This window comes from Triticum dicoccoides, chromosome 6B (genome assembly GCF_002162155.2).
Source record: "Triticum dicoccoides isolate Atlit2015 ecotype Zavitan chromosome 6B, WEW_v2.0, whole genome shotgun sequence".
Lineage (NCBI taxonomy): Eukaryota > Viridiplantae > Streptophyta > Magnoliopsida > Poales > Poaceae > Triticum > Triticum dicoccoides.
Genome location: NC_041391.1, coordinates 569,525,292 through 569,535,359, shown reverse-complemented (window position 1 = coordinate 569,535,359; position 10,068 = coordinate 569,525,292). Strand labels below are relative to the sequence as shown.

Here is a 10,068-nt window from a genome sequence, read left to right as displayed (position 1 = left end):
CAGAAAGGCGAGTCAAGATGCTGCAGATATGCAATTTATTAAGATAAAAAAAAAGCAGTCAAGCAGAACATTTAGTGCATTTATACGGCTGATCTGGTGTACCAGTAAGAACAACTTCAGCCAAAGTAAAAATTCAGAAAATGTTGCAGTCTGAATATGAACAACAGGGGACTCACGACATAATCATCCGGAGAGGTTCCCGTCGAATCGCCCGGTGCAGTGCCAGCGGATCTCCTCCCTCCTCTGCAGCGACGCCGGAGCCCCTCGTCGCTCTCCTCCATGGAAGCGTAGCTCCTCCTCCGCGATGGCGCCGAGCTGCCTCGCTTCCAGGGGCACTTGCGCAGCTTTCCTCTCTCTCCCTAGACTCTCCCCTGCGTGCCGGCTCGCCTTCCTCTCCTCCGCGACGGAGACGGTCGCCCTCAACCCTCTCGTCCGCGCCGCGGCCTCCCGCCATAGCCCTCGTCCGTCCCTGTTAGCTGTGGCTTGGTTTCACTTGGGCCAATCTCACACGTTAGATCTACATTGGATGGCAGATGAGAGGGGGCCAGTTACAACGTGACTTGCAATAGGCAAGTCACTGGATCTCAGTCCTGTTTAGTGAGACCCTGCTAAATGCAGTAGAGTCCGCTGTTTAAAAACTTTGGTTATTACAGAGTATTCCTCTCACCCTGTTTCACTTTACTGCATCAGAAAGCATTTCATATTCTCCGATTTTCACATTTGTATTTACATGTATAACTTGTACTATAACAGACCTTCTACATGCTTCCTTGGTACACCCAAGTCAGGGTAATTGAACAACATCGGGCTACCCATTAACCATCAATTAGTGTTTTATATAGTCTCTTCTCTTGCCATCCACATCATCTCTTCAGCCTGAAAAACTTGGTCATTCTGCCAAAAACACCAGTCTCCTCCCTGCTTAACACGGATGGCTCCTCCACGGGATCCTTGAAGGCGGCCTTGTCGCTGAGCTCCTCCACGGCGTTGACGAGGTTCCCGAGCCGCGCCACGAACTCGATGAGGAGCGACGCGAAGGTGCCCAGCGACAGCGCGCTCGCGCTCTCGTACGTCCTCGCCTCCGCGGCGTCGGGCGGCTGGCCCGGGTGGAACGGCGGCATCCGGTGGTGCCAGGACCCCTGGGGCTTGAGCGCCAGGCCGTCCGCCAACGACATGGCCGCCCACGACGCCGCCGAGTCGAACCGGGCGAGCGACGTGTTCGACTCCGACTTGTGCATGTTGCCGAGGGCCGCGGCCCGGGCGAGGGCCGTGGTCGACTCCGACTTGTGCAGTGGAGGGATGCTGACGCTGGCGGTCCGGGCGAGGGTCGTGTTCGACTCCGACTTGTGCGGTGGAGGGATGCTGGCGCCGGCGGCCCGGGCGAGGGTCGTGTTCGACTCCGACTTGTGCAGCGGAGGGATGCTGGCAACGGCGTCCCGAGCGAGGGTTGTGGTCGACTCTGACTTGTGCAGTGGAGGGATGTTGACGCCCGGGGCCCGGGCGAGGGTCGTGGTCGACTCCGACTTGTGCAGTGGAGGGATGCTGGCAACGGCGGCCCGGGCGAGGGTCGTGTTCGACTCCGACTTGTGCAGTGGAGGGACGTTGACGCTGGCGGTCCGGACGAGGGACGTGTTCGACTCCGAATTGTGCATTGGAGGGATGTTGATGACGACGGCGTGCTCCGACGGCGGCGGTGGCGCCTCATTGTCCTTGGAGGCTCCGGATCTTGCCTCGTGCCGGCTGCAGGTGGTGGAGGAGGCGGCGGTGTCATCCCCCCAACGGTCCGTGTTGACGAGGAGGTAGGACCGCTGGTCGATCTTCTTCTGCAACTCCTCAGCGGCGTGGAGGACCTCGGAGAGGATGTTGGGCGAGCTCAGCCTGGTCATGGTCTTCACCCGGTGCCCGAGCTCCCGCAGCACCTTGGCCGCCTCATCGCCCACCCTGTGGAGCTCCGCGCTGAACACCTGCCTGTTCTCCGGCGCCGACTGGATCTCCGACAGTATGCACCCGTGAAGCGCCATGACGGCGAAGGAGCAGTGCCTTAGCGCGCCGCCAACCTTGGTGTAGCTCTGCCAGGGGTACTTCATCATCTTGTATGGCCCGTGCGGTGGCTCCCATATAGCAAACCCCAGCTGCCAACACACAACCATGTTAGAAACACGCGAGAAAAAAATCCTAGACCGAGGCTCGAGCAAGAAGACAGACCAGTGTTTCCTCTTGTGTCTGTGCCTCGACAGCCGCCCTGTACCCACTGTACAGAGGATCATCGGAAGCTTGGTACGTGAGAATCTTGGAAGGAACCCTTTGGTACTCCATGCATGTCAGGTATCCATCGACACATCCTGCAACAACCAGCAACCAAAGCGGTTTTCCAGATCTTAGAAGCAACAGTTTTGCTAGAACTCATCTAGATGAGATTTAATTTGGTCTCATTCACCTTTTATAGCCATTGAATGTGATGCTATAAGATGCGTGTGTGCTAACGTGGGTTGTATTCGTTCTTGTTTTACAGGTGAATGAGACCAAATTACGTCTCATCTAGATGAGTTTGAGGTACTCCCTAGAAGCAAACCAGATGGTGCGGAAGCAGTTGGCCACCAAGTTGTCAATGCTCATACCTTCTAAGGATTCAGCGACTCTGGCGAAGTTCCTGGCTACCAGGTGGTGCAGGTCCTCTCCAGCCCAGATCGGGTATATGCCTATGTTCACCGCCAGGCTGACGGCGCCGCCGATGACGATGAGCAAGAACCTGCTCACGGCCGTGCCGCCGACGAACTCCCCCGTGTTGTACCCGGACACCGTCACGTAGCAGAAGGTGAGCAGGAAGACGCGGAGCCCGTACTCGTACAGCTTCATCTTGGGGTGCACCTTTATCAAAGTTGTAGCGAATCCTGGCAATCAAATAATCATTAGTTATGAGAGATACGTAGGAACTTCACTAGTGGTGTTGGTGGAGAGTGGAGTTGAACCAACCGGGGAGGGCGGGGTTAGCGAGCTAATCTCGCTGGTGCGCGCTAAGGAACTGGCTCAGGCAGCACTCGCAGCAGCGGCTGCTCAACACGCGGAGCGTATGGCTGTCGAGGAGGATCCCTCGACGTCGCTAAGTCTCCGGCCCGAAGGGGAGACAGCAACAGGGGTTGCTGCTCCTCCCTCGCCTCGCTGCGGCAAGGCGAGGCGCGTGGCCAAGGCGATCACCTCTAGGGGGATCCGCCTGCGAAACCGCGTCATCTAGATGCGGATGCTCATTTGGAACATCCGTGGCTTCGGCCACTCGGGGCGGCGCACCCAACTTCGCGACTACATCAGGAAAGAAGGGATAGATATAGTAGGGCTCCAGGAAACCATTAAAACTGATTTTCGTCACCAAGACCTCGTAGCCATAGACCCTTTGGAGCGTTTCATTTGGCAACATAGCCCGGCTAATGGGCATTCGGGTGGCATGCTGCTTGGCTTTTGCAGTGCCATATTTGAGGTGCTGTCCTGGGAGGTAGGCACCTTCTTCATTGCAGCCAATATTCGTGTGAGAGCTTCGATACGCGAGCTCGTGATCCTGCAAGTCTATGGACCGGCAGATCACTCACGTTCGGCAGAGTTTCTGGGAGAACTCGAAGCCAAGGTGCTGGCAGTTGCCGCATCCCAGGTCCCGCTCCTAGTGGGTGGAGATTTTAACCTCATCCGATCGAACACGGACAAAAACAATGACAACATCAACTGGTCAAGGGTGACCATGTTCAACAGCGCAATTGCGTCAATGTCACTTAGGGAAGTGGCAAGAACGGGGGCAAGATACACTTGGACCAACAAACAACTAGCCCCGGTGAGATCCGTCTTGGATCGCGCCTTCATGTCTCCGGAATGGGAAGTGGTGTTCCCATTATGCTCGCTCCTTGCTGAAACAAGGATCGGCTCGGACCATGTTCCACTCATCTTATCTTCAGGGGAAGATAAGGTACGTCGCAGCCCGCGTTTCTTTTTCGAAACAGCGTGGTTCGAGGCCCCTGATTTCGACAACGTCTTTCGGGAAAGATGGTTGAGAAGTGTTCAAGCCACGGGCCAGCAGCGCGGCCCTATGGAGTTTTGGACAGCGGTGGGGGGACGCTTGCGTGCAAGCCTCAAGGGATGGGGCGCGAATCAGGGACGAGACGAGAAAGTTTTGAGGGCGAGACTTCTCGATGAGATCGCAATCCTCGACACTCAAGCAGACTCGCGTCCATTCTCGGAGCATGAATGGGCGCATCGATACGCCTTGGAAGGGCAAGTCGAGGAGTTGCTCCGATCCGAGGAGGAATACTGGAGGCGCCGAGGAGGACTTAAGTGGATGCTCGAGGGAGATGCGAACACTGGCTACTTCCACGCGTACGCGAATGGACGTCGCAGGAAATGCCTAATCCTGAGGCTGCAGACGGAGCAGGGGCTCCTTCTCCAGCAACCAGCGATTAGCAAACACATCTACGACTTTTACATAAGCCTGATGGGGACCGACGAGCCTCAGCGCGCCAGGCTGAGCGAGGACGCCTGGCTGCCAGCTCAAAAGGTCTTGGAGTCGGAGAACGAAGAGCTGGGGCTCGCGTTTCTCCCCAAGGAGATTGACGAGGCTCTCCAAAGCATGAAAACTGACACGGCACCGGGGCCCGATGGGTGGCCGGTGGCGATGTTTAAACACTTTTGGCCACTGTTGCGCGAACCCATCTTCGCGCTGTGCAATGGCTTCATGCGCGGTTTTGTGGACATTGCTAGGTTAAACTTCGGAGTGCTCTCCCTAATTCCAAAAGTACCGGGAGCGGATAATATCCGCCAGTACAGACCAATAGCGCTCATTAATGTGCCCTTCAAAATTTGCGCCAAGGGTTGTGCCATGCGGCTTACTCCGATCGCACACCGCACAATCAGCCGTTCCCAATCTGCCTTTATCCGCGGTAGGAACATTTTGGAGGGACCATTAGCGTTGCAAGAGACACTCCACGAACTTAGGCGCACGCGCGAACCGGCGATTTTACTTAAATTAGACTTCGAAAAAGCTTACGACCGCGTCAACTGGGATTTCCTCAAACAAATCCTATTGAGCCGAGGTTTCTCGCCGGTGTGGGTGCACAGAATCATGCAGTTGGTCTCGGGGGGCCAAACTGCGGTCTCGGTGAACGGAGAGGTAGGGCACTTCTTCCGGAACAAGCGCGGAGTTCGCTAGGGTGATCCCATTTCACCGCTCTTGTTCAACTTCGTGGCAGATGCACTGGCGACCTTGCTCCGGAAAGCAACGGAAGCAGGCCACATCAAAGGGGTGTTGGGGCACCTCATCCCAGGGGGGATTTCGCACCTGCAATACGCTGACGACACGCTACTGCTGTTCCAACCGGACCTGCACAGCGTGGCCACGATCAAAGCCCTGTTGATTAGCTTTGAACTTATGTCGGGGCTCAAGATCAACTTCCACAAATGCGAAGTGATGCCCATGGGACTCGAGCTGTCCGACAGTAGGCGTATCACAGACCAGCTCAATTGCAAACTCGGCAAACTCCCGTTTACTTACCTTGGGCTCCCGTTGGATGCCAAACGCATCACGATAGATGGCTGGGCGCCACTCTGGACCAAGGTGGGTACGCGGGTTTGTCCGTGGAGGGGGAAGTTCCTCTCTTCTACAGCCCGGCTAGTGCTCACAAACGCGAGCCTGTCCTCGCTGCCGCAGTTCGCAATGGGGCTGTTCCTCTTGGCAGAAGGGGTACACGCCAAGATGGACACTCCAAGGTCCCGCTTCTTTTGGGAAGGTGCGGGACCCAAACGCAAGTACCATATGGTCAGATGGGACTTGGTGTGCAGACCCAAGGACCTAGGGGGGCTAGGGATCACAAACACACGGATCCTCAACATTGCACTCATGTGCAAATGGATCTGGAAGCTGTCGCAGGGGGCGACCGGTCTGTGGGTGGACATGCTGCGCAATAAATATTTCCCCAACGGGAACTTTTTCGAAGGCAGGACGCGGGGCTCTCCTTTCTAGAACGACCTCCAAGTGGTGCGCCCGGCCTTCGCCCTTGGCGCCAAGTTCGTCGTAGGGGACGGGCGCTCGGCCCGCTTCTGGCTTGACCTATGGCTGGGAGCGAACCCCCTTTGGGCCCAATTTCAGGACTTGTATGCCCTGGCGGTCAACCCGGAGATGACGGTAGTGACGGCCCTAGCCTCGAACCCACCCGCGATCCACTTTCGTCGAGAGCTAACGGGCCTTGAACAAGCACGCTTTGAGGAGCTGCTGGGCCTGACTCAATCGGCGACGCTGTCCACTTCCGCGGACACGGTCACTTGGGCTCTCACCACGTCCGGAAAGTTCACGGTCAAATCCCTCTACCGCAGGCTATGCCAAGTTCAGGGACCGGCATTCCCAATGCCGACCGGTTTGTGGAACGCCCGTATTCCGCTTAAAGTCAAGGTGTTCTTCTGGCAACTTTTCCGCAATAGACTCCCCACATCGGCCAATGTTGCAAAGCGCAACGGCCCGTCTTCCAGCTTATGTGCCATTTGTAATACCATGGAAGATGCGAACCATGTGTTCTTCCGCTGCCCCCTAGCGCGCTTTGCCTGGAGCGCAATCCGAGCTGCCACCAATACCAATTGGGACCCGCGATCGGCCGCTGACCTAGCGGCCATAGTTGCGTCGACGATGGGTGGCAGTAAACGTGTCCTTTGGAGTTGCCTCGGTGCCCTAGTCTGGGCAATGTGGCTTACAAGGAACAAAATTGCCATCGAGGGAATCTTCCCATCACACCCTGCTAATATTCTTTACAAATGCAACATTCTGATGCAGCAGTGGAGTCCGTTGGCGAAGCACAAGGATGCTGACAAGATGAAGCAAGCTCAAGATCGTCTTCGCCAAGTCTACGTTTTGGCCAGGGAGCCGCCAGCCGCTTCTACGACGTGAAGTGGTTTCTTTTGTCTTGCGAGCGAGCCTGCGTGCTCTATGCTCTTTGGTCTTTGGCCTGTAATAGACTCGCTTAGCTCACTTCTGGCCTCTGGCCTGTCTGCGACCTTGCTGTGCTTTCGCGCCAGCGTAACCCGAGCCTCCGCGCTCGTGACCTTGCTGTGCTTCGTGCCAGCGGAACCCGAGCCTCCGCGCTCGTGACGTTTGTCCTAGTCCTCGTCTGTAAACGCTGCCTAAGTTTGTGGGCTTTATTAAGTTAAAGCCGGACGCTCCTAGCGTCTCCGTTCTAAAAAAAAACTTCACTAGTGGTAGGGGAAAATATCAGGTGGTACTACCACACACATGCTCCCAGTTTGAACATGTCAAATTTAGATGTCCCATGTGTCTACAACCCTTAAAAATTCAGAACCAAATTCGAAAAACACATGGAGAGATAAAAAAAGACAAATCCAGATGTGAATAGTGTGGTTTTGACACTATTCATCCTTTTGTCTGTCTTTATTGACACCATTCATGTTGGATTTTTTGTCATTTTGTTTTTCTTTGTGTATTTCATTTTGGATCTGAAATTTTTAGGAGGTGTAGACACATGTGTTGTGAACATTCGCAAAAAATAAACCAACGTTTTGAAACAAGTAAATTTGAAATTTCTAACTGGGAGTATAGGAGCATTTGAGTGGTGGTATCAGCTGATATTCACCTGGGAGTACTCACCAACGGCGAAGGTGGTGATGATGAGAAACACTATGTCCTGGTCGCCCATGTGCCTTGCTGATTCAGCAACTGCTAGAGCAAGCCCGCCTGCCGTCAGGGTCCCCAATCCCCTGTTAAGGCCTTTGCTCAAGGTTGCACCTGTGTGGGACAAAAAAATAAATCAACCATTGAATACGTGTACATTGCAACGATAAGCACCAGCTAAATGATCATAGCACATTTCTTTCTTGTTGTTTCATACTACACCTAAAAAAGAAGTTTCTTACTAGCACTGGATGGCAAGTACCAGGTGGGTACGCGACGGCGTGACGATGGTTTCAAACTTCACCATTACCTGTTTAACATTGCTGGCATTGGAAAATATAATGGGATTGGCTAGGGGTAAATCGACTGAAAATTTTATTTGGGTCAGTCGATCTGTTTCAGCCGTCCGGTGCAAAACAAGTGGTTCAGATTGCTTTTTCAACCTCAAGCTCCCACCTTCTTCTTCCCCAACGTCCCAACCATCGAACGTACCACCGGCCGGACCGCTAGCCACCACCGCCTGCGGTGCTTCCGCGCCTGCTTTGCCGCCCCACCTTCCCCTAAACCTCCACCCACGACCATGCTACTGCCACCCCCAACCATCCTTGTAACCCCGGCGATGACCAGTTTTTTCGGGCGAATCTGCACCACCAACACCCTTAAGATAGATAATGGGTTAGCCTGCCACCCTAAGATAGATAGTAGGGTTGCCTACCACCCTAAGATAGACCCAGGGGCTTCTTCAGAGCCAACGGCTTCTTCTTCCCTCCGAAATCAACGGACCCAAAATGCGTTTTCAGGGAACTGACGTGCAACTAAAGTGGAAATAATACCCAGGCTTCACCATTGTAGCGATCGCATTGCATTACCCTAGTACTATTTGCATGCTGGTGCATTGCTGATTTCTGTTGTGTAAAAGTAAAGCTTTCCTAGGTTACTCAGAAATTAATTTGCTCCAGGAGAAAATATTGATCAACAAATAGACGAGGAGGCGGTGCATTAGGGCATAGCAAGACAATCTAACGTGTTTAGCTCAAGGATAGATTCATCGCGATCGGAAAGAGGAAAATAAAAGAAGAGACGCTGACCGATGCTGAACTCGAAGACGACGACGACGGTGAGGATGGCCCAGACGGAGTGGCTGACAATGTCGCTGGGCTCGCGGAGGAAGACGAGCAGCGTGATGAGCGCGAGCGCCGTGGCCACCTTGGCCGCGTAAACGGGCTTCCTCGGGTCATTGCGCGAGAACGTCCACAGCTCCCAGCCCGCCGCGCGCACCGCCCCCACCGCCCGCCGCAGGGGCCCGTCGGCCCGCGCCTCGTGGCGGCCGGAGGCGTTGGGGCCGTCGCCCCAGTCGGACGACAGCAGCGGCTCCGCGAGCCCCCGCTGGTCCAGCGCCGCGCGCAGCGTTCGCTGCTCCGGCGGCAGCGTCGCCATTGTCGGCGAGGAGGCGGCGATCCGTCCGAGCCGTGAGGACCCCCCTTGCGACAGCGGCGCGCGCGTACGTAGGACGCCGCGGGAGCCCGGGCTCCGCCATGCTCGGAGCTATTTATTGCTCTTGTTGTACCGGGTTTCCTTCCTGACTTGTGTGGCTCGGAGTCCCGTCCTGGACTCCTGGTTGGGTTGGTTTTGCTCCCGCGTGCGCGCAACCGTATGGGTCTCGTCTCTCCGGCTGACTCGCTCGTCTCCCGTCCCGTCCCGTACCCGTACCGTATGCGTTGGCGCTTGGTGGCATGCACCTGCGCTGTCTCTACGCTCGCGTACATCGACGGCGAAGCAACAGGCAAGTGCTTCTCTCTACGTGACGCGACGCCCGGTGGTGGCCTCTCGCCACGCCGGGACAGGCTGGAGGCGTTGGCTGCTCAATTTGACGTAGTCTTCCTTATATCAGCTATAATGCTAATTTGGTATGACGACACAACCAAACTGCAATCGTGTCACGTCGGCACACGCGGACACTCAGTTTTGCTCTTTTCAAGGAATTGTTTATGTTCAACCTAACGTCAATCAAGTTGCACGTCAAGATGTATAACTTCTAAATTTTTTGGTGATGTTGCATCATGCAAGTGCCCAGCCGTCGCCGCTTCTCCAAAAACAGCCTAGGTCATCTGCCTCCCGCCGGCACCGCCACCGGTCCGCCTCATCTGCGCTGGCCCTAACGCCATGAAGACGTGGTGGATTCCGGTTCTTGCCGGCAGGAGGGCTTTGTTTTTAGATGTTTTTCTCAGTTTTGATAGAGTTTGTGTCAGTTCAGAAATACGAGATGGTGACGCTTCATAAAAATGGAATAAGGTTCTCCCCATGCAGCCCTCGTCCCGGTGGTGCATCTAACATCATCGAAACGCGTGTGGAGGTGTGTCTTCGGTGGATCTATCGGGATTTGATCGGTGCTTGTCTTTGATAGATCTACTCGGATCCGG

At 55.2% G+C, this 10,068-nt stretch overlaps 1 protein-coding gene across 1 annotated transcript; it reads right to left on the bottom strand.

The window, feature by feature from the left end:
- Nucleotides 1-863: 863 nt before the first annotated feature.
- Nucleotides 864-9,085, bottom strand: LOC119321281 (aluminum-activated malate transporter 6-like). The gene is made up of 5 exons (XM_037595036.1): nt 8,737-9,085; nt 7,625-7,762; nt 2,619-2,891; nt 2,206-2,342; nt 864-2,132 (listed from the first exon to the last, which is right to left on the bottom strand). Exons 1-5 carry the CDS (start codon nt 9,083-9,085, stop codon nt 864-866), a joined length of 2,166 nt encoding a protein of 721 aa, XP_037450933.1.
- Between the last annotated feature and the right edge of the window lie 983 nt (nt 9,086-10,068).

Coding starts and splice junctions, on each gene's coding strand:
- LOC119321281 (XM_037595036.1), bottom strand. CDS start 9,085: ATGGCGACGCTGCCGCCGGAGCAGCGAACGCTGCGCGCGGCGCTGGAC. Junction 2,892..7,624: donor CATCACCACCTTCGCCGTTG/GTGAGTACTCCC, acceptor TTTGATTGCCAG/GATTCGCTACAACTTTGATA. Junction 2,343..2,618: donor AGTCGCTGAATCCTTAGAAG/GTATGAGCATTG, acceptor TGGTTGTTGCAG/GATGTGTCGATGGATACCTG.